Source organism: Myripristis murdjan, chromosome 24 (assembly GCF_902150065.1).
Source record: "Myripristis murdjan chromosome 24, fMyrMur1.1, whole genome shotgun sequence".
NCBI lineage: Eukaryota > Metazoa > Chordata > Actinopteri > Holocentriformes > Holocentridae > Myripristis > Myripristis murdjan.
In genome coordinates, this window is record NC_044003.1 from 11130838 (window position 1) to 11155808 (window position 24971).

The 24971-nt window shown below is 46.5% G+C and overlaps 1 protein-coding gene across 2 annotated transcripts; it reads left to right on the forward strand.

Annotated features, from left to right (window-relative positions):
* Positions 1 to 408: 408 nt before the first annotated feature.
* mycn (MYCN proto-oncogene, bHLH transcription factor) lies at positions 409 to 5518 on the forward strand. 2 transcript variants are annotated; one of them, XM_030047606.1, is made up of 3 exons: positions 409 to 517; positions 937 to 1585; positions 4087 to 5518. In XM_030047606.1, exons 2-3 carry the CDS (start codon positions 958 to 960, stop codon positions 4854 to 4856), a joined length of 1398 nt encoding a protein of 465 aa, XP_029903466.1. In that variant the 5' UTR covers positions 409 to 517; positions 937 to 957; the 3' UTR covers positions 4857 to 5518. The 2 variants fall into 2 exon arrangements, with proteins under 2 accessions (XP_029903466.1, XP_029903467.1); XM_030047607.1 differs by having other exon boundaries at positions 4090 to 5518.
* The last annotated feature ends 19453 nt before the right edge of the window (positions 5519 to 24971 follow it).

The following is a 24971-nucleotide window of genomic DNA, read 5'->3' on the forward strand; positions in this document are numbered from 1 at the left end:
CCGTTCCTCAACAAGATGCTTCAAGCCTCCAGGTCGGTAAGCATCCACCCTGCTGTAGTGCCCTTGAGCAACACTGAATCCCTGCCGCTCTGCAGGGATTCGTCTGTTTTGTAGATGGTCCTTGGTTTGTCTCCCCGTGGACAGATGGGGTAAGAGGGGAGACATTTCCCTCGCGGCTATCATTACCGTATGACATGTATGTATTTTTTCCATACATGTTTGGGCTATTTCTCCATTCACCTTGAAAAGTAGATATGAAAGAAAGCTCCCAGCCAGTCTGTCTCCCGCGCCGCATCAAATCCAAAGCCCGACAGTACCTCCCCCCTTCCTGGGAGGGAGGAGTCTGCTCTCTTCCCGCAGCTCTGAGTGTATAACTCTCTGCAACCGGGCACAATGTGTGTTAGAGGACTGTCTGTGCTCCCAAAGTAGATGACTGCTCTAGATCTAGTGTCTGTATTACTGACTGCGAGAGACGAAAAAATCCAGTTCACACATCATCATCCCAAGTCAGGACAAGGTGAGCATCCTTCATTTCAGGGGGTAGATATTGGCACTACTTGTCATTTTATGGCGTTTTTTTCCCCAGTCTGGACGCATTTCCTCTGAATTGCTGTTATTAAATCTCTTTTGCTGTACACATGCTTGTTGTATCCTAATCAGCTCTGCTGGTGCGCGTAGTGAACGGTGAGCCAATGCCGCACGGCTTGTGAGTCAGCGGTCACATTTTTACGCACATTCTCCTTTGAGATTTGTGTGGTTTTAAGCACCAGAGAGGAGTGACTGTGGAATTTAGGGGAGTAGACTGTCTGTGTGTGGGCTTGGAGTCTGGCTGAAGACGCTGTTTTCAGGTGTGATAGAGGAGAGAGGAAATTGGAGGAGAGAGAGAGAGACGCTCTTTTATATTATACGACTAAAGTATCTTTTGTTCCCTTTCAGGTTTTCCGATTGTGGGATAGAATGCCGGCGATCATAAGTAAAAACTCCGACTTGGAGTTTGACTCCTTACAACCATGTTTCTACCCGGACGAGGACGACTTCTACTTCTGTGGCCCCGACTCTGCGCCACCGGGAGAGGACATCTGGAAGAAATTCGAGTTGTTGCCCACTCCGCCCCTTTCGCCGAGCCGAGCCGCGCTACCGGGGGAGCAGGCGACGGCCTCCCCGGACGCAGACCCCCTAGGCTTCGGATTAGGAGACCCACTGGACTGGGCTTCCGAGCTGCTGCTCCTGCCCGAGGACGATATCTGGGGGGCACCCGACGATGGGGACCTGTTCGGCTCCGCTTTGGATACTACTAATCCCAACAGCATCATCATCCAGGACTGTATGTGGAGTGGCTTCTCCGCCAGGGAAAAGTTAGAGCGGGTGGTCACGGAGAAGCTCGGAAAGGCTATTTCCACCGCCGCGGGAGGCGGCAGGGGTGTGTGCGTCAAGGCGCCGGAGGTGGTTAGCCGCAACTCGGTGTCAGAGTGTGTGGACCCCACGGTGGTATTCCCTTTCCCTGTCAACAAGAGGACCGGCAGCAGGGATTCAGCCGGGACCTTGCCCACTTCCACAGCCCACGGAAGCGCTGCCAGTGACTCTGGTAAGCATTTTGGAGACGCGTAAAAGCCTTTGTTTCCGTTTTAGGAACAGCTGATGATACAACACCCCTATAATCCAGCTATCATTCTTAGACAAGTCATTATTATTATTATTATTATTATTATTATTATTATTATTATTATTATTGTAGGCCTGGTTGTAATCCAGTACCCTATCTAACTGGGTGACTGGAGCTTGTTCATATGACTGGTCAACAATCGGATTGCCTCCTTACATTCCACACACACACACACACACACACACACACACACACACACACACACACACACACACACACACACACACACAGAGCAGAGTAGTGACACAGTGAACGAGGTTTATGTAATCAGCAGGCTCTTCATCCGGCAGATGGCAGTAAAATGGGGAATTGTGTGCCGTACTAGGAACTCAGTTGGCATCTCCGCCAAACAAAAAGACAACACACACACACACATTAACTGCACCCAAACCTGGTTATCCTCGGGCGAGACAAAAATGTATAGCTGAGGAGGTGTTAATAAACTGATGAGTTGGGAAAGCGTTTTTCATGGCTCCGTGAAGGCTTATATTATGGATGGATTAGGGAACCATTTGCGCACAGTGGGTGAGAAATTGCTGTCACATATTTCAGTCTGTAACTCCTGCCTTGAGTTGGAATGGGGGCCGAGCGCTGAGTGATGACTAAAAGCACATCCTATGCGTTTTGAAGGCAAGTGATGTTGTTCCAAAGCGCGAATATAACTAAAAAACTCACTACCGATCATCACTGACACAGCCAAAGTCCCTGATGAGAAGTGATTCTTCTTCAGGGACAGTGTGTTGAGGAAGAGGCTTCATGTTTAGCTTGGTAAACGAGTGTTGTCTGTATTTAATCGACACAAGACTCCAACTCCCACCCATTATTGTCCACGTATTCCCTAAACAAACACCCACGAGTCCTTATCAGTGTGCTGTTGCTGTGAAACAGCAGTACAAAGGCCTCCAGCTTGGCATAAAGGGCAGGCTCAGCCAGTCTTGCCAAACACCCCCGCCGACTGGACCGGGGGCTGAAATGAAAGGGGCCGGAGGAGGGCCCTGCTTCTTTAGGGGGGTGACAGCTTTGAACAAGCGCTCCATCTCGACAGCTGTCTCCCTGGCGCCGCTCCAGCACCCAGGCTTAAAGGGTGGTGATCCGATCGCCTGCCGCCCCACCAACCTGCGCACAATACCGATCCAGGGCTCTTTCCGCCGCTTGTGGCGTTAAGACGCGCCTCTCTTTTTGTTACACGCGTTCCTCACCTTCCCATCAAAGAGACACCGCAGACTTTAAAGGGCACAATGCAGGTTTATCCGCATAGACGGCAGTTTGGACATTAAAGAAGCCTTGCATGGGCACAAAGTAACCTCACCCGCTCCTGGCACCCAGAAGCACATAATGTGATTACCGCAGAAATCAGATGTACAGATGGAAGGCACTGTTAAAAAACAAAAGATCCCTTGGAGACACCTGAGTTATGCTCTTTATACACTTTTCAACTGTTAGACTGAATTTGATTTCGCCAAAGAGTCAAACAAAGGCTTAGGCTCAGTGCCCTTTTTTTTTTCCATTTATATTCTTTACAGCCAAATGAGTTGCCCTGTTTTCAGAGTCAAGTCCTGAGCAGCTCAGCCCCAGCCTCACATGTGGCAAAGTCAGCCACACCCCCTTGTCCACCCAGCAGTGCCCTGCTTTGTTTTGATTGTGTTGCCAGATTGTGTGTGTGTGTGTGTGTGGGTGTATGTGTGTGTGTGTGTGTGTGGAGGCAGTGTCCCGGTGCACCAGTGTCTGAAGTGGGTTACTGTAAGCTGTAAAATGCCACACTCTTCAGATGCTCCTGAGCTGATAATGAGAGCCATTATCACAAAAGGCATTTTAACTGGGCCTCACACTCTGTGCCTCATGATTGGCCACTTCCTCTCATCTTCAAAGGCGCCGGCCGGTGATAAGTCTCAGCTGCTCAGCTCGAACTCTGCACAGGTATTAAGATGGAGAGCTCAGCCAGAAAAGGGAGGGAACGAACGGCAGCACAGTTCAGCGAAAGTCAAAAAGTTCTTAATGCCACCGCCACTATCGCACATTGTCTGCACGACTGGAGCTGCGCTGATAGACGGCAGGCATCAGACTAAAACTGTCTCCTCTCACCGGAGAAGATTAGGAGGAGAAGTTAAAAAGGAGGGAGGGAGAGAATGAAAGGCAGAAATCCAGCCTGTCTGGTAGGCAGTGAGACTGAACGTGTCAACGCCTGCAGAGTAGATTAGTGGAGGAGTGACTGACACTAAGCATTAAGAGGTTTCTACCTATGCAAACTGCATTGAGCAATGTTCTCACACACCCACACACACTCTCTCTTGATCTCACACACACACACACACAAACACACATACATACACACCTGTCACCTGCTGGTACACGTAGATTACATAGTAGGAATAGTTTGTGTGTCACAGTGATTAAGTCACTCATGTTCTGTTATTCTTTTACAGAAGATGAGGATGAGGATGAGGATGAAGAAGAGGAGGAGGAGGAGGAGGAGGAGGAGGAGGAAGAGGAGGAGGAGGAGATTGATGTGGTTACAGTAGAGAAGAGACGTTCCACAATCACCAAGGCGTCACCCATGGCGACGGGCACCGTCACCATCTCTGTGCGTCCCAAGATGGGTTCATCCGGGGGCGCTGTCTCAGGGTCCGGTGTGGTGAGCCGGTTCGTCAGCCGGGCGCCGCAGGAGCTGATCCTGAAGAGGAGCTCGGTCCACCAGCAGCAACACAACTACGCAGCGCCCTCGCCGTACGCGTCGGACGATGACCCCGCCCCGCCACCCAAGAAACAGAAGACCACTGACGCCCCGCGACCCCCGACCAGAACCATCTCCTCATCTTCGTCGTCCTCCTCCACGTCCTGCGGCTCCGTCGGCTCCACCGCCGCCACATCGGGGGCGCGCAGCAAACGCAGCGCCAGCGGGGACAGCAGCCCGCGAGGCGGCTCCGACTCGGAGGACAGCGAGCGCCGGCGCAACCACAACATCCTGGAGCGCCAGCGCCGCAACGACCTGCGCTCCAGCTTCCTGACGCTGCGCGACCACGTGCCCGAGCTGGCGCACAACGAGAAGGCGGCCAAGGTGCTGATCCTGAAGAAGGCCGCCGAGTACGTGAGCTCGCTGGAGACGGAGGAGATGAGGCTCCAGCAGGAGAAGGACAGGCTCCAGGCCCGCAGGCAGCAGCTGATGCGCAGGCTGGAGCAGGCCAGGACTCGCTAACAGACAACCGCTTCAACACATAAACACTCACATAGACCCTGGACAACCCCCCCTCCGCCACCTCCCACCCAGTTCAGTCTGTTTGAAACACTACACTTCATCTTGGAAGACGCCGTGACGCATACACACATCGGCCTATACACTTAAGCACACACACATAGGCCTGCATATCTCCGTACACCTGAACACACACACACCCACGAAATCTCCGAAAACACACTCAGCCATCTGCAACAGGATGGACGAGAGGGGGAGGTGCTGGAGGGACACTTGGACTTTCACTGCCGCCACTTTTTTTGCACATTTGTTGACGTTAAGAATGTTTAGGGTTTACTTTTTCAATCCAGTCACATTGAGGAAAAAAAAAAAGAAAGAAAAACAAAAGAATGAGGAAGGCGAGAGGAGAGAGAGAGAGGACACACCCCTCGGCTCGTCTCCGCTTCCTCTGGCTTTTATATCAATTCTATTTGTATCTTGTTATTTTATTTTATTTTATTTTTTTTTTTTTTTTTGTACTCACTGTGACACCAGCCTGGAATCAGGTGACTCCCACAGGGAAGGGTGTTAGAGGGCACTTTGCTTGGAGAGTTCAAAGTTCAGAGTTCACTTATAGAAAAGCAGTGCACGCTTACTTTGCCTTCACCACTGCAAAAAAAAAAAAACAACAAAAACTGAAGAGACTACGACGACTGAGGCGCTCCGGGTCACACAAACAATGCCACTACGAGTTATCTTTCTCTCTCACTCCTCTCTCTCACACTGGTGCTCAAACCAAGTCAATGGATGTATAACTGTGCACCTTGCTAGCCGACACTTTTGTATATAACAATACTGTACAGACAAAAAAATACACTCAGATCTGCCTTGTTTTGTAATACATTTTGTCTTTGGGTTTTTATACATGTCAGGAAGCTGCCAATAACTAGACTGGAAGTTTATATACCTTTAAAAGTACTGTAAGGCCTCGATTTTTGAGAGTCGTGAAACTTTGTAATATAACAATATATTGTTTGTTTTTTTTTCCCTTCTCTTTTTTCTTTGTATTGTACCATATTACTAATTCTACACACCTTTATGCTTTTAGTGTGAACCTGATACATACTAAATTTGATACTTATATTTTCGTATGAAAATGAGTTCTCAGTAGATATCACTTTATCTTGTCATTTTTTCCCTCTATCTCAGATAATGCTTTTGTACAGAAAATGTGTTCTATCTTCATGTACCTGGCCTTCTTCCCTCCCCCCCCCCCTCTTATTTCCTCTTTTGTTTATATTTGTAACTATCGGGTGCATAGAACTGGGTAAACGGATATAAGATGTTTGTTTTTTCATTTTTAAAATGTACATTTAGTGCTGCAAACTCATAGCACTTTGAAATACCTCATTTTGAAAAATAAATAGACATCGTAAAATCCTCGTCTTTGTCAGTGCTGATCATTTTTTGGAGTTGGCGCGGGGGGTCCTGACACACACCGCCCTGCCTGTCATTCATCCTCATCTGTTTATTTCTCCATTTGCATTCATATTTTTATCCATTTGGTTTGTTGCTCCGAAAGACAGGACTCATCCTGACAAAGAAATAAAAAAGAGTGTCTTCTGAATCCTCTCTGTCTCAGCACCCTGCGGCTACCTCCCCCTCTGTAGCCTCTCACACCCACCCACACACACCTACACACACTCACGCACCACACACACACACACACGAGCATTTCAAGTGCACAGGAGCACACATCCACGCACACACACACACACTCTCCCTCTATCTCTCCATTCCTCTCTCTCTCTCACACACACACACAGCTCTTCCTACATTGTTCAGGCTGTTGCCATGGAAACTGGAGCAGCTGCTGAGTGGCAGACACCGAGCGTGAGTCTTTTCTTTTATTTGTCTGTGTATTTCTGCCCGCCTGTGTGTGTGTGTGTGTGTGTGTGTGTGTGTGTGTATGAATGTGAATGTCTGTATGTGTGTCTACCTTTTGTCCCGGTCTGTGTGTGGCCCGGGCGCCTGATATCTCCGGTGTTGTGTGCCGCCACGATGCCAGGACAAGGCTGGATACTGTTTACCAACATCAGCCACATGGCTCTGTCCTCCTCCCCTCTCCTCCTCCTCCTCCTCCTCCCTCTCTCCTCCCTCTCCTCCTGCTCTTTTCCGTCCCTCTGTGCCTCCAACGCCAGGCTGCGGCCCAAATATGTGCCACTCAGGAGTCTGGCCAGGCGTTCTCTGGAGAGGCCTGAAAGAGAAATCTGTTGCCACGGTCCGAGCGGGCGTTCGAGACCACAGTGTGCTCACAGAGGGAAGGAGAAAGAGACTTGCTGAGAAGGGAATTAACAGGACATAAAAAACACACATTGTTGATGACTTTGATTAATCCTTTTTGCGCAAGAAAAGCAGCGACTGCACACTGCTGTAAGGCGGCATGACCCTTTGTCCACTCGTATAACACAGCACATACGACTTAGCTCAGGGCTTTTTCAGACCTTTCCGTGTTCTGGACGCCCAGCTTGAGCGTCATTGAGCCGACAGCCCTCATTAGAAATGATTTTGCCCCGTGGACGCTGATATGCACGGATATTTTGCTTTGTGTTAAACGGTTTAGATGTCATACTTGAACACTGATAAACAGATTCAAAGTGGTGATATTAAAATGTAATGCACAAATTCTGACTTAAAGATTTGTTTTTATGACATGACAGCGTATCTATAATGAAATTAAACTATTGAGGACCCCTGTGAGCCTCTAAATGCCCCACGAGGGTCCCAGAGCCCCATTTTGAACATCACTGACTCAGTGGATGCCTAACTAACTACGAGTAAATACCTATTTTTTCCACATGGGTGGTAATCTCACCCTGTAAGTTGAGTCTAAGAGTCTAGATTATGTTTAATGCTATGATCATTTCTTCTTTTCTCTTCCTTTTTTCTTTATTTAAGCAGTAGACAGAGCATATGTCCAACATAATAAGCTGCAGACAAGTAACTTTCACAGTTTCAGGAGATCATGATCCTTTTCAGAAAAACAGAGTCCTTTTGTGGATATTGTTAAAAAGAGAATATGATGATGAAAATGTCGCCTACTATTTTGTATTGATGTCTAAACCTATTATGTTTACCCAGTGAGGCAAGAGTCTACATTCTCTCTTACGCTCTTATAACTGTCTTTCCTTTTTTTGCACACCATAAAAAAACCCTCTTAACAAGTCATTTATTCTCATATTCAGTGGTATTTTTTTTTTTTCCTGAAAACAAAGTAGGATCATATAATCCCACTTATGTCCAATGCGAATCGACTTCGAGAAGATTCTTGAATCGAGTGTCATTTTCTTGATACTAGTGGATGCGGATGCGCCTTCTTCTTCTTCTTCTTTGTTTCATAAAGTCAAATTGGATTCGAAACAAGCGGGGCTATCTCATCCCACTTGAGGGGGGATGAATGAGATATGGGAGCATTTTGTTAAGATACAGTGTGTACCGCCATGCTACCTCACTTCATGTTTAAGCTGGCCAAAAAATAATTGAATAAAAGCGCTTATATATATGTATAGATATGTAAAAGTGGGATCTGAACACACTGCGCTCTCAACGTTAAGACCATGTTCATCTGTAGGAAGAGGCTCTAAATGGTCCAGAGGTATGTGTGGGATGTATGAGACAGGACTATATGAAGACTGATGACTTTGTTTTGGAGTTGGGACAGCCCGGGACTGAGCCTCTCACTGGGGGAGTGTGACTGGTGGATTACATAACAGGGGTCTGGTGTCTTTGTGTGCATGCAGTGTGTGTGCGTGTGTTTGTGACAGGAGTCTGGGTGTCTTCTCTTCGGGGCGTGTGTGCGTGCGTGCGTGTGCGTGTCCTCTCGTGGGATTTCCCCTTACCATCTGCCTAATGGCTTATCCTGCTTGGTTGTAGGATAAAAACAAGTTCACGGACAATAACATCCACGGCGGAATGAAAAAAAAAAAAAAAAACGAAAACAAAACAAAACATCCAATGTGAAAACAGCTGAGCTTTAAAAGACACTGCAGCCAAAGGAGTCAGATTCAGTCAGGCAGTATACAGCCAATGTAAAAGACATTTAATAAGATATTGAACACAGAGACACACATATGTGCAGTACACACACACACACACACATACATGCAGTGTATACATCTTAACAGCTCATATAGTCTCATATTCAGTCTTGAACTCTTGTTTTTCTTAAAATAGAGAAAAAATGTGCTAGTGTGATGAAATAATCACACTTCTTCCTTATGTTTTCTTAATGTTAATCAATTTGTTTCCACAGTTTTCTTGAATAAAGTGTCATTTTCTAGACGCCAGCGAGTTGATATGCCTCACCCGATTCCCAGAAAAACAAAAATCCCCCCAAAACACACAAATGAGCACTGGAAACAATTGAATTATCTCATCCTGCTAGTCTTTTTTTTTTTTTTTTTCACTTGTTTTAAGAAAAATAAGATTTTTAAGACTGAATGTGAGATTAAATGTCTTAAGGTGGATATTTTCTTCAGTGCAGCTACCCACACTGCCGGTCTTAAACAAACATAAAACGGTGTACCTTTCAGCTGTGTGTACACACTACCTTCCTTGACAACACCCAACACCCAACACACACACACACACACACACACATACACACTGTATGCTCACGTACTTCAGCTACTGTTAAGCTGTCTGCTGTTTGAAATGAGGCTAATTGTTTTAGTAGCAAGCTGACGTTCAGGGAGCAGACTTCTCCTGCGTTAAACAGACATATGGCCGGGCTTTTCCCTGATTAATACCCATTATCCTTCTGCCCACTGACTGCCTGCCTCTAGCCGCGCTCACACACACGCACACACACACACGCACACACACACACACACACACACACAGCATAACTCTAATGGGCTTACACCGCACCGATGAATGCACAATAAGGCTACACAGGAGATAATGCAGCATGCTTGTGTATGGGTTTGTGTTTTTTAGTGTGTGTGTGTATCATTTTCACACACACACACACACACACACACTCTGCACGTGTGGGGCTTCCTCCACCGTCGGGTTGTGAATCCTTCATTGCCGGCCGACACTTGCCACCACATTTCCTTTGTCCTGTTGGACACCGGATCTGTATTCAACATGTTAACCTTTCCATATGGAAGAAACAATGGCTGGTGTGTGTGTGTGTGTGTACGTGAGTATACAAGGGCGTGTGTGTGTGGGTGTGTGGGTGTGTACTTGTGTATTTCGGGGAGGAGGGAGGGAAGGGGGTGGCTTCTTACCGGCCACTGTGTGTGTTGTCACCGAAATCACATGCCCAACCTCTGCACGGACAAACGAATGCCCGCGTGTGTGTTTGCCAAGGGCCCTGCCATCCATGCTGGGGGGGGTAGGGGTAAGGGGAGGGTAGTGATTGGGGGTGGGGTGGTGGTGGTGGTGGTGGAGGGGGGGGTCACCATCTGTTGTGGTGTCGAGCGCAGTCGCAGGTGCTCGGAGAGGGTGTGTGCGTGCGTTTGAAAGGAGACGGGGGGAGGAGGAGGTGGAAGGTAGAAGAGCGGGGCGAGGAGTGACACATGAGGTGAACGCTTATGGGGGGGGAGGGGGCGCGGAGGTATCGATGGGTATTGGGGCAGAAATGTAAAGGGGTGGAGGTGGTGGAGGGGGGGTGTACACGGGGTTAAGGGGCAGTTCCTCGAGGGAACCCGTTGCCCTACGCCGCCTCACAAAGGGCCGCGGAGCTACAGTAATTGCAGAGTGCATAGTGGAAGGGGAAGGGAGGGAGGGAAACGGAGAGAGAAAAGGAGGCCTGAGCGTTTGATCAAAGTTTACCAAAGTCTCAGGAGATTAGCATACAGATGGTACTGTAGCACAGCCCCCGGAATACCTCTCTCTCTCTCTCTCTCTTGCACTCTCTCTCTCTCTCTCTCTCTCTCTCTCTGTCAGTCGCGCACGCACTCGCACTCGCACACAAGTGTAATAGGGTTTCATTGAAGAATTCATGAATAGCCTTTCAAGAGCTTGTTCTGAGAAAGAAATGGCCTTGGCCACACAACACAGCCTCCAGGAAAAGAAAGCAAGAGAGAGAGAGAGACAGAGAGAGAGAGAGAGAGAGAGAGAAAGTCACAGAAAAACAAGGACAGAGTGAAGGAGAGGGAAGAGGGGAGATGCACATAAGAGCAATGGTGGAAATGCGCCCCACCACAGTGCTAATTCTGAAAAACGCACTTAAAACAAACAGTTTACCTTCTCACAGTCATGAATGAGTCCCATGTCCACGGGTACAGTGCATCTCTCCCCGTGCTGACACCCATTCACTTCATTCACTCATCCTTTCCTCTGGCACATCCTCAGTCCATATTGCTTTTGAATGCCATTGTTGTGCCGGCATTGATCGCGTGAGCGCCGTCCTCTTATGCAAGTTGGATGTTTCTTTGAAGCCATTGTTTGGAGGCGAGCTTGTGGCGGTTAGCCTGCTGTGCTAAGTGTCCTCGCACTGTGTCTGTCAGTCCCCGAGCTCCTATACGGCATGACATCTAATAGTTACGGCCGCAAGCGCGTCCAAACCGAGCCCGCTCTCATAATGTGCCATTGTTTGTCGTCTTTCGCCGCCGCACCGGCCGCTGTTGTGACAGCGCAGCCGAGAGCGCAGCAATTACTGTCCAAATGAAATGATTTCATTTTTCTTCTCAAGTTGTTTAAGCATTTGGAGCATCTCCGTCACCCTTTGACGCATTGATGCAACGAGGAACTTTTTCCTTGCATTTTTTTTGGGGGGCGGGCGGGTGAGGAGACAAAGATGAGTGTCAATACTACCAAACTGTCATTCAGAAACATTTACGCGTTCATCCTTTTCATTTTGATTCAACAGAATATACAAAGTTTTATATTGCAAAAGCATTATGTGATGTTGGTAACATTGCAAGAATACCACTGATATGCAGGGGCGCTGAATATTGGGGAAAAGTTAGGACTATTCCAAGGGCCCTTGCCTGACAGGGGCCCCAAAAAATAGGTAAAAACTAATATAAAATTATTAAACCATCATCGAGTAAATATATATATTTTTTTTTTTTTCATGGGGCCCAAAATTCCTGGCGGCGCCCGGCTGATATGGAATTTTGTATGAGACTTCTTTCACCTATTTTGTAATATGACTGTGGACTGATCCAGGAACCATACCATGTTGTTCTAAAATAGATGTTATATGAGTTTTCTTCCTCCAAATATCAAGAGCTTAGCAAGTGAAGTTGGAAATCTTGCTTATTAAAAGCTATCTACATGAGCAGGAGCTGGTAAATGTGTCTTTTTGGGTTCATTTTCTTTTTTCTCCCCCTTGAGCTAAACTTCCATTGGCTCTCGCCAAGGCAACCCTCAGATTTCAGTCTTGGACTCACTCACTCTACATGAGCCTGACCAGACATGGGCCAATGAAATCAACCATGTTCAAATACATTGCGTCAGGCCAAACATCCGGAGCAGGCCGTCTTTACAAATCGGCGCCTTGCAACCAAATCCTTGGCTCACCCGGATTCAAACTGGGCTCAGAATCGGTGTTTTAAATCACCCAGTGTGACGTCAGCTTCAGCTGTGGAGGTCAGAGGTCAGCTTTCAGTGTCTTGCTCAAGGACACTGCGACAAGGACGATCACAGCAGCTGTTCGCAGTCGCTCGTTGCTCTACTTTAACACCAACACCAGGAGCAGATTGCACAATATTTCTGTCATTCACAATGGCCCCCACGTCAGATCAGACCTTGTCATAAATAAGTGACACGTCTTGGCGAAAAAGAGAGAGACCACACTACATGTTTGACTCAAATCAGCACACACAATCTAGTAACATCCAGACAGTCAAGTCCACAGATCACCGTAACTGTTCCTAAAAGACAAAGAAATTCTTAACCTTACTGGCTTTGGATTTCAGTCTTAAAATTTAGTCAACATAATCTTTTTATTTAGCGTATGGTGGGTTAAAGCATTGTTTATGTGGACTGTGCCATTGTTGTGTTCGCTGATATCACATCATCTCTCTGCAGGCTGACAGTTCTTGCTCTATTTTGATGGTTTACCACTCCCACACCCGCTTACATAAAAAAAAAAAAAAAAACAGGCAAGCTGGGTAGCAGATCAAGTACAGCCACTGTTTCGGGAAGAGTTTTGAAAATGACTGAAAAGTTGTGGGTTCGCTGGAAGGGGCTTTTTCTGTCACGACATTATCGCAGACGGGTTAAAATAGTGGCATTTGACCGTGGCGACACAAAAAGGCCGGGTACAGGACGAGGCGTGTTTTGTGGTCAGATTAAAGGGGCTGGTGTAAATATTGAGGTTCAGGCTCTCAGCTGGGCTCACTAATGTGGTGACCATATGTACCGCAGCCTGAGGGCTATAACTCACAATATCCCCCAAATTACACTACATATTATTTTGTTACAGAGAGTGTGTCTGTATCTGTTTGTGAAAATTGTGTGCGTGTGCGTATGTGCTCGCCTGTGTATACGCCAGTACACACCCCCGCCTTCCTCTCTCTGTGTGTGTGTGTGTGTATGCATGGGCATGTCAGTGCATACTTATCCCATTGTGTGCATGTTTATTTGGAGTAATCACCAGGGCGCTTCTGTGTTTGTACATATGTATCGAGATTGATTCATGACCGTGCCTCCAGAGGAAACAGATAACAAATGGTTTTCTGGTCTAATAAACACCGTCTGCCTGTAAACCAAATTAGACTAAACTAAACCATCCTTTACATGCACTTCCAACGCGGGCCCAGCACGGCTGAATGGATGACCGACTTGGAAACTGCCTGCGCTGGAGTACAACTCAGTGAGAGACACATTGATTGAGGGCTAATTGTGCAGCACCGGTGTCACCTCAGGCCTAAGCAGCCTTCCAGACTCCCTGGCGGTTTACCCCAGCAATCAATGCGTTTGTGTTTGAATGGGGCCACGTTCGGCTACTACATTTTTCAGACCTCCACCACCGAGGTCCCCACTGTTTATACCCGTCAATATGTCACCCGAGGTCTCCCCTGAAAAGTGTAAAGAGAGAATCTGAGAGCTTTGACAACTTCCATGCTCCCTCGCGACGTAATGGCTGATTTAATGGTCATTTTAAGAGTCCGGCGGGCGCCGATTCAGTGCTGCATCTCATCCCCAGTGAGCTTGGAGCGGTCTGACCCTTGACCCCTTCGCCTGGTCGGAAGGGTGACAGTGACGGGTGAGGAAGAGTCAAAAAGAGGCGATGGGGGGTATTTGGCAGGGATGAGGTGAATGGTAAACTCACTCAGTGTCAGTTTAGCAACCAGCTTTTTTATTTGTGATATTTTGTGTTGGCATATCCAAGAGCTATGAAAAATTACATTTATCAAAGATTGCATGTAAAATCAAGACATAATGTGGTCTGTACTATTAGGTATGTATTAGTAACATCAAAATAGTGATGTTTATGGAGGATAAAACATATTCTAGTCAGAGATGGAGGTAGCAAAACATCCACTTCTAGGTTACACTGTTGCAAATTGTAATTATAACAGTAACCGTTTTTGATCGGGACTTCGTTTTTTAAGTTGCTATGTCTGCATGCTGTCTAGAATAAAGCAGTATCTCCTTAGCTGCCATTTGCACAAGATGCAAACGCCTCATTGCCAAGGCACTAGTCATTCATAATGCATTTGATATGCTTGTGTTGTGTATTTCACGCGAACATATGGCACTGCTTGTGTCATAATTTTGATGCAAACACTCATTTAAGTTGTGAATTTCAACTCAAAACATGGTGAAATGATTTCAATGTGTGTCAGTAATTTCACATGTTAGCACCTTTCAACAACGCTGTGATGACACCAAAAAAACGGACAAATCTGATCATGATAATCCTAGATTTTTAATTTTCACATTGTCCCATCTCTAATTTTTTTTTATATCATTCAGAAAATACAGTACAACTCCTTTTCTGTTTTTTGCAGTTGTTTACCAACCTCTTCACTGACCTCTACATTACGTTACTAATAGCTGAGGCCGGGGGAGGAACGTCCCAATCGATAAAAACAGCTGCGATTTTAAAATGTCCACAATATCTCGGTCAACTCCAGCAGTCTAGTCAGAGTCCATTCATTCACCCATTCATTCACTGACCCTCTCAGGCGCTGCTGAAGCCTCGGTGATGACTGTGTACTCAGTAAATCCCTCGGTACATGCCCCGGGGGGGTTTGCACTAGGCCTGGATCGGGGGCGAGAGCAGGATGTATTTTGGTGATGGTTGAAGTGGTGGAGGCGGTTGGGCACATTTTGCCTGTTCAGCAAGAGTCTGCTTCCACACTCCAACTAACAAACTACATTATCACTATAAAAATGTGCAGCCGTTTCCCTTGCCAAGTCTGCCTTGTAAATTATAAAACAGATCCAGTGCGCGGCTCTGATTGGCTGAGTTACACTAGAAGCTGCTATAAAATACTTGATAAATGCACACCTGTGACAGCATGACAGTTAATTTAAATATTAACCTGCAACCAAAAAAAAAAAACACCACTCATACTGCTACATGATGCTATGAACCACCTTCTTTGCTCAGAAGAAATAAAGGATAATCTACAATGAGGTCTGTATTAAAGGGTTTTGCATAACATAAGAAACCCTTTAATGCAGATCATGGAATACATGGCACCGCTTATACAACAGCCACCTTCCAACAATAAAAAAAATAGAGCGAGAAAATTCATTTAAGGGGCAATATGTTCTGAAAATTAAAAAAAAAAAAAAAAAATCATATAGGTCTCACAGCCTAGCAACAGACACACTATTCAGCTTCAGCCACTGTATTCTGGACATCTTGGATTTAATTATGGTTGTGTTGGACAATAATCCCTATGGTTTTGAAACAATTGGTATTTAAAAAAAAAAAAAAAAAGGTCTAGAAGAGCATATCTCTAAATCTATTTGGTGGATCGCCGTCAAATTTGAGGACAACATTCATGTTAGCTAGAGGATGCAACCTGGCCACTTTGGTAACCCCATGGCCATCCCTATAGCGCCACCAGCAGGTAAAAATGTGCCAACTGTGGTAGTGGTGGTTGTAACAGTTGAAATTTTGCAACCCAGCAATTTGGGTGTCCACCACGACCTTCCCTCTGGCCACCAGCAGGCCCAGCAGGGTATTCAAGTCAGAAATAACACGCTTTTTAAATGACAAAGGTATGTAACTGTGGTTTTGTAAAAGTGATAAGCCACTTGAGGCTGTGCTTTACAGCGATTTTGGAGGAGATAATATTTTATTCTGCTGTGTGTCTCCTGCCCAATAACATCCTTTAGCTGTTGTAAAACGACAGTAAATCTCGCCTTTTCATGGCTTATTGCTTATCCTAAAAATATATATGTTTTAGAAAACGGTGACAAATCTTGAAGCCTGGAGAGCCAGAGCATCAGTCAAAGAGTCTGTGAGACGGAGGCAAAAGAGCCAGAAGATAAGAGGGCACACATAGAGAGGTTGTCGACACTTTGGGGGCGACCTCGCCCCTCGACAGTTATCTGTCGGTTTGATGGCAAGGCGGAGTGCGACGGGGCAGAGGACGGGACTGGGGGGGTCGGCTGAATCCTCAGCAGGCGCCTTCCTGACACATGTGGGACAGAGCTCAGTGGAAATCGGGTTAATGAATCGTACAGAGAGGGAAACGGCAGGGTTACTTGTCTTTCAATATCCCCCCGTCATTATCAGTTGGACCGGCACTCATCTGCATGGCACAGGGAGGGAGAGCTGGGGAGGTCAGTGGGTGGCATATCTGGACTTGTGAAAAGGATTTCAAACAATAGATCATAAATGTATGTAGGACGATGCAGCTGCTACTGATGTGTCATGGCCAATTTATAGTGGGAAAAAGATTATGCTGTCTCTTTTTATGAGAGTTCATCTATGTGATTTACTATGAATGTAACAGTTAAGTGCTAGAGTAGGATACTGTGTATGAAAAAGGGGTTTTCAGAGAGAGCATCATCTAAGTGTGACTGTGCATGTGGGATTCTATAGTCACCACATTTGTGCGTACATCCGTATGTGTCTGTGTGTGAGCGAGTGTGTTCTCCAGGTGGTCTTTGGTCCATGACCAGTCCATTACAGGCCTGTCTGCTTGGCTGTCAGTTCTCTCTGATGGATCAGTGGCTTCCAGACAGAACCACCAGTTTCAATCTAATAACCACAGCCTGTTTCTCCACACCAATACACCGCCAATGCAAATGACTGCTTTTCTGCTGGCTGCAGACCTTAAGGTTAGAAAAAAAAAAAAAAAAAAAAAAAGCTGACTTGCCGCTCCAAATCTAGTGCACTTCTCCTTTCGATTGTTATTGTTCTTGAATGGTATATACTGACAAGTTAAGGTTGCCCCAGACCATTCAGAATCTTTTAATTAGCAATGAAAATTTGGCAAATTAGGAAGATTGATTCGCCTGAATCCGGCCCTGTCGCATTCATAATTTGTCTATCTAAGAGGATAAAATAAATTATCATATTTAATTAGTGGCTTATGTGCATCTCTTGTCTTTGACAGCTGTTGAGTCAGACAGCGGTATTGTGTGAATGTGAGTCAGTGCACGCTAATCTAACCAGGGAAACCTTGGTTAGGGATTGGGTTAGCATTTTGGACATCCGCTCTTGGGATTACACACAAGGTTAATTATGGCAGAATTACATTTGGAGGGACAATAACTTTGTCTCCTGTAAGGATAATGGTATTAATACAGCACAGGCTCAACTGAAAGAAGGACAAGGCCGACGGACTAACCCACGGCTCACGATGCTTCGGCAACTCAGGCGTGGCATTGATTACTTTAATTGGTCGACTGGGTGTGGAGCACATCATTGGATTTGTGTTAGCCCCCCCTCCCTTCCTTACTTCGGATACAATCCACCAGCGCATTGGTCATTGTCAAACGTCTGGGCTCGCCGGCGCTTTCAGCTCCCATCTGGATTTTTACATCAAACAAATCCCTTCTTCTCCTTCTCCTCCCTCGCCCAGGTCTCTGCAGTCTCCTCCAATAAGTCCTTGAAGGGCATCGATTCACAAACAGGAAAGGACTGTAGTCAGGGTTTTTCCGCCGGCGTTGTTGTTCTGTTGAGTTGCCGGGCAAGGAAAACGACTTTCTGATGCACAAGCACGAGGCTAAAATTAACTGTGTGACTGAAGGACAATTCGTTTTACGCCGTACTATCGCACCGCACTACAGGTAGAGCTGTCAGCGAGGTGGAGAGGGCTTGGCATTTCGAAAAACACCAACATCACCGAGACATAACCGAGCCAAAACAGCATCGGACAGGAATCTTCCCCCTAAGCGGATATTTCCTCCGCTGTACATCAAACGTTTTTAGTCCAAAATACTGGGGGGTAATGAATTTGCGTCATTGGGATATTCCTGGCATGGCATCCCATTTTCTCTCAGTGGATGCACACGTACACACACTTCAATACAGACACACACACACACACACGCAGACACAGTGGAGTGAGTGAACACCGGGCATGCCATTGATGCTTTGCTGTGGCTTCATCCATCACTGATAATGGCTGAGGACAGCTGTGTGTTCAGTCCCCCTCTCTCCATCATACCAGAAGCTTGAGGCAAACGGATGGAGGGGAGGAGGGGTGTATTTATTCTACCCTACCTTCTAATCACACCCCAACAACCTCCCCCAACCCTCTTCCCCCAACGCCGTACTGTCCTACCCCAGAGACGACGCGCCCCAGGCCGACCCAGATGGCCGTGGCCCGCAGTGGCCAGCACGACGGCTCTATCTTCCTTTAGATCAACACCAGTGCTAGACTAGGAATCAGTGATGCAAGACTTAGGTACCACATGCACACACACACACACACACACATGCACACACGCACGCACGCAATCACACAAACTCATTTACGCTGTCACAGATGCACAGAGTCATACATCCATGCTCTGTTATGCATGCATTCATATTCTATGCATACTTTCACTTTCTCAGTGTCACGCATGCAGGAGCACACGGACACGCACAGCCATGCACACAGCCGCACACACACACACACACACACACACACACACACACACACACACACACAGACAACAGAGGGCTGGGTAGGGCTGTTTAGACTGGAGTTAATGAAGAGATAACAGCTGATGTGATTCGTTTCCACATGAAGGGAGTCTGGAGTCTAGAACGGGTGAAATCTAGTCGCTGGCACACTGTCGGGGCTCTGCCTGCTCATTCTGATTTTAGAAGCTCCATTCAGTGAACATGAATAGAAGTGAGCCTTAAATGACTAATGCCGTCTGTGAATTACATTATTTAACCGGGGCGAAACTAGCGGCGGCGTGGTGGGAGCAGCTGCATGGGAGAGACCGGGCTCGGAAAACACACTCACACACTCACACACTCACACAGATTTGACCTAAAAATCCCACAACCACTCGGGACTGACTGTAAGTTCAGTGTAAATGAGTAAATCCGACGTTTAGGTCCCACGTTCTGTTTCCTGCAACAGTCTCGGGTAATTACCGGCTGTGTTTCCGATGGGCATAGGTGTAAACGGGTCATCCACTAATTTGTGACACGCATAGGTGCAATGATTTAGGTCATGCTCTAGATTTTGGGTTGGCAATCCAAATTCTAAAGTGACTTCAACCTGTATCGCTCACTTTAAAAAAAAAAAGAAGAAGAAAAACCCTGTGGAATCCACTTGGTTGGGTTTCAAAGTGACATCCTTAATCCTCCTGTTATGTTCACATTTTCTAACATCTTTTATGTTTGTCATGTCAGTTTGACCCCAGCAGTTTAAACCTCCACAAAAGTATTATAACTAAAATTGTTACCAAAGTTTATGTGTCAGGTACTTTATGTTTTTTTGTTGATTACCTAAATAGCCCTTTAAATAAAACTTAATCCCCGCCCCACCCCCACTTATACATCCAGTATTCCTATTACGCGACTATGGAAAAATATGCAAATCACCATAAAATCTCACTGACTGATCTAAAATTGGAAAGAAATATAAATTTTTGGTGTTTTAATGGCTTTATATTATTTCTTAGTACAGATTTTTGTTATTTATAACCGATGCGTTACAAAGTGTGTACAGGCCATTGAAAACATATCATGTGAATTTCATGTTTACCCGGTTGTACCCATTACATTAGGAAAACTCATTAAATATGAAGCAAAAAAAAATTATGTTAATCATTTATTTAGACACTTTAAACACTGGGTGGGGTCAAATGGACCGCAAACATAATAGGAGGGTCAATTTCTACCATTGTCCTTTGATTTTGGTTACATTATACGTGAAATCTCTTTGTTGTTGCTGGTGGTTCAGTGCTTGGCTCAAAGGCACTTCAGTAGTAATTTTTGAGCATTAATATGCATTCACATTGCAGGCTTCAAAATAAAAAAAAATAAAATAAAATAATAATAAAAAAAAAAAAACAGGACAGTCTGCCACCCACATATGCAGCAGAGTCGGTTTCTAAATGAAAGGAAACCGGCTGACAAAAAAACAACATTTCTGACTGGTTTGTGTTTGTCATCATTAGAGTGTGGAAAAAAAAAAGTTGAACCAACTAAATTTGTAACAGCACACGCCTGACACACCGCTGTGCTTCATGTATGGCTTTCATTGAAAATTAATCACTTCCTGTTGCTTTGTAGCCCGTAATCTGAACGCATTGTTTCTCACATATTCCCTCCACCCAGATTTATTTCCCCAGTTGGCTGAACGATCCAAGACAAACTTCCGGTAAACGCTTAAGCTTCTGCCGCCGGATATGATTACGCTGAGAGTAGCATCGCAGTTTGTCATCACCAAGCCAGGAAGAAGCCTGTTTTGAGCCTGCTGAGAACAACAATGGTGAAAAGCAGCTGGGCTTTATTTAGATGACTCATTTTCACATATTCCAGGATAATCTGCAATCTAAACAATACAATGAGGCCGGTTCCTGTAAATCTCCACAGATGGCAAGCTAATGTTATTCAATTAGCAGGTGATGGGGACGGGCGCAACCTGATGCCCAACAAAACACCAGTCCAGCACACTCCCTTCTATAAAAGACACCTGTCAGAAACAAGAGCCTCCTTTAGCCTGACTGTTAAAGAAAAGCACTCTCACTCCTTGTCTCATCATCATTTAAGACTTAGGCACTTCAAAGCCAACCAGGTACAATGGCAGTGAGCAGGTCGCCATCAAAAGAACAGCACAAGTTATGGCGGGGTGGGGAGAAGAATAGCTCTGTAAATCATAATAGAGAGGAAAATATAAAGGACAAGGCGGAGAGACGCAGTTCACCTGTTCGCTGTAACACAATCGCTTAACGATCCTCGGGGCGCATTGTAAGGGAGAGCGCTCCTGTAGCTCGCGCCCTCGCTTTGTACCCCCGCTGAAGCATGGAGATCATCTTCCCTCTCTCTGCAGACCCCCTGACCTTCTCTCTGTTCCACTTGCGCACACACACCCATCCAAATTACCCTTGCTCTTCACAGATTAAGATCAATGTCATTCATCGCGTCTAGGGTATCAGCCTTTGATTTGGACCGGAGAAAGAGACGGGAGGGCACGCGGGGCACCTCGGCGTGTGTGGATGGAGAAAACGTCCTGTGGCATGTGGCTTCTTCAGTCCTCATCTGTGCTTTATCTAAAAAGGTAGTTGATCTTTCTAATCATAAACTTTGAGCCAAGGGTATTGGGCTGTGGCAAGTGTACATGTACACAAAAGCGCATGTAGACACCAATTTACAGTGCTGTATTGAGACACCATTCGCCTCTGCTGGATGTCAGTGTCTCTCCAAGACCCTGTTCATGTTTAGCTTTAACATCCATCTTGGGTGAACAGTACAGATGTAAGCAGGCCTAAATGCGTCATTGAGATGCATTGTGATCAGATCAAACCACCTTCTGGGTCAGAGACACACTGGGCCACATTGCATTAGTGTGAACGCTAATGTGTCCCTGAAAACAAAGAAGGGCCACTGAGGTCGTTTGTGCAAGTTTAAAGTGTTTGATAAACTGGACTGTTGGCATAAAATTACATTTTGAATGAAGTTTGGTTTGGCGGTGATACGGCAGCACAACTGCTTTATGAATGGGCCAGAGATAGGGAATAAGATGAAATATGCAAGTGCAGGGAAAGAAAGATCAGGTACATGCAATTCAAACTAAAAAAAAAAAAGAAAGGAAAGAAGTTGATCACAAATCTGGTCACAGTCGGTCACTGGAGAGGCATGGTAAACCCGGGTGTGAACAGTGATCTGTCTCAGCTTTCCACATATGATCGGATCACCCGAGACAAATGCTACCAAGTGGGAACAGGGCCCAAAAGTCATCCACGCCAAAAGTCATCCACGCCTCCCTCAGGTCCATCGTTTGCAATCGAGCCCAACCCGCCCCTCCCCCCATTAGCTCTGCATATCTCTGCTTTACCACAGGGATTCCTCTGTGTGTCAATGGCTAGTCCCTGACCTTTGACCCGGCCCATAGGTAAGCTTAGCTTTTAGCCAGCACTGACCCCTTTCTATAGCCAGCTTTTTCCATTGAAGTCCCAAGCCCCAAGCTCTCCTCTGTCCATCCCCCCACCTCCCTCCCTCCCAGCATCCCCTCCCCTGGAGTCACCAGGGTATGTGACGGTCTAAATGCCCCCTATTGTTGGCAGAATGGACCTATTGTCCGCACCCCCTGCATGTGCTGACTAAGGGACATCCAGTGAGCCCACTTTTGAGTCTGCCCAGGGGTATGAGAGGGGTGGGGAGTGGACATATAGAGGGTCAGTTAAGCCCTACAACGGCCCCCGTCCCCCAGAGTGTTTGAGGAATTTCCTGATTCAATAACTTTCTAAATAGCTGCCCCCTTTCCTTTATATACCTCCAATAGCAGTCCCTCTCACCCTCTCACCTAGCAGAGGGACTAAACTGTAACCGTTGTCTTTATCTCTCAGATCAGCAGACAACCAGACTGGCCTCTCCAAGAAACGGGAGGAGGGAGGGAAAGGCAGAGGGAAAGATTGAAAGAAAAAAGATAAATGGGAAAAGAAGCATCTGGGATTACGTTATTTCTGTAATGAGGATCTGTGCACACAGCAATTTGCGGACCAATAATTAATCTCCTTTACATCCCGTTTTTAATTGACTTCCTTTAACATGCTTTTAAAAAATGTTGCTTTCAAACGATACCTAATTCACCGCATGGACGTCTGCAAAGTGTGCATTAGTGCTGAATATAGTGCTGAGTATTTACAGGGCATCCTTTAAAACGGCTCCCTTTAAAATCCAATCCGCTAATGTATCCAAATCACACGGCTGTCCCGGGCCATATATCTCTAATTGTACGTCGGTCCACTTTAACAAGAGTCAGACGCCTGCTAGAGACCCCTCTACATCAAAAAGCTGCCGCCCAGTGCCTAATATCCTCTGCCGTCACAATGCTGCTGTTTCACCCACCGTGTTCATAAAATGCAGCCCTCACCTCCCCCTCCCCGGCTGCCTCCTTTCACTTTGATTGGGCTAATTGTGTTTCCTGCTGAAAGCAGTAAACTTAAGGGAAGCTGAGAAGTACATGCATGCACCCTCTTGCTTGCACGCACACACACACACACACACACAACTTCACACTGTAGGCGGCTTTCCTAATAAGAGGCCATTAGAGACAATAGAGAAGCTCGTTCACTTTCTGAGGGTCCAATTTACATGGTAGTGGCAGGTACTAAAGCCTCTTCAACCCTGTGGAGTATGGACTCCTCTTGTGCCACCCTCCCTTGGTCATGTGTTGGCGTTACCTCATTATCACCCCTGGTTCAGTCCATAAAGATCAATTTAGCTATGTATCTACATGCATGTACAGTATGTTTGTACATACTGTATCTATCTATCGATCTATCTATCTATCTGACAGTAGGGTGCTGTGAGGAGCAGAAAGATCACCCTTCAACAGGAGACATCCTCCCTGCTGAAGTGTCCTTGAGCCAGACGCTGCTCTGTACCTGACCCTACAGAGCAGCTGACTTCTTACTTCCCACGGAAAGAAGGCAAGCAAAAAGCTAAGGTCTCCTTCGGGGTTCAAAGGAGCGTAAAAAATGCCTTTTTTAAATGTGGAGAAATAGGTAATGAGTTCTGCATCTGATTCTGATGACGGATGCCCAAGTGTAACAGAGGTTTTCGGAACGTGGCGATGCAACATCTGGCCCATCCGGATCTGATAAGTCATCAGTTTTCACCCAGAGAGCCATCATGAAAACCGCACTGTGGTTGCCTTTGTTGTCACAGCCTGTCACTCTTTCTGTTCCCCCTCTCTCTTCATCTCTCTCTTTCTCTTTGTCGATCTGTGTGAGCTCCTGTTGACCTGGGGCCCTCTGTGGTGGGAGTGGGCCGCACTGGACCACTTCAGAGCCCGTCCCAAAAACCACACATAGCTCTCTGCACCATCATGGGTGTATTTCTCTTTCTCTACTCTCCCTCTCTCCCCCTCTTTATCTGTAACCTCATCCCCTATGACTGTGCACTGGTAACCTGTTCCCTGTGTTGCGGCCTTGGCAGAGGCAGACAGTGTGTTGGTGAACGTGAGGGAAGTCATATGTTAGCAGTTTGAACCTACAGCCCCAATTAGAGGCAGCTGTTGCTGCGCTATCGCACCATGGTGGAGTGGCGGGGCGGAGGGGGGGGCTGAATTTATGGTCTGCGTCTCCGTGGCGACCCCTGTTTGATGTGCAGATAATTAGGAAGTGAATGACTTCCTGTGGGTTGCTGCTGGAAAGGGCAGCTCCAAACAATAATAAAAAACAGAGAGAATGGGCGAGCCAGGAGAGGAACAGCTGAGAGGTAGAGAGCGGTGGAAGGGTCAGGTGTAGCAGAAGCTGTAGGTTATTCCCCCCAAAAATGTCTGTTCTTACAACTCAAATGCTGCGGTCGTACACATATTCTCCCACGTGAATATGCGCGTGCACGCTTCAGTGTGGGCGTGCTTGCAAACACGACTTAGCACGTGGACACACTTGACCCATGAGTTTGTTCGTGCGTCTGAATTCGGCCATTTTCAAAGACCTAGTCAGTCAACGCATCATCGGGATCAGCAGTGAGCTCCCTTTCTCTTTGCATACCAGATCACTTTACTTCCCCTCCGAGAACACGCCTGT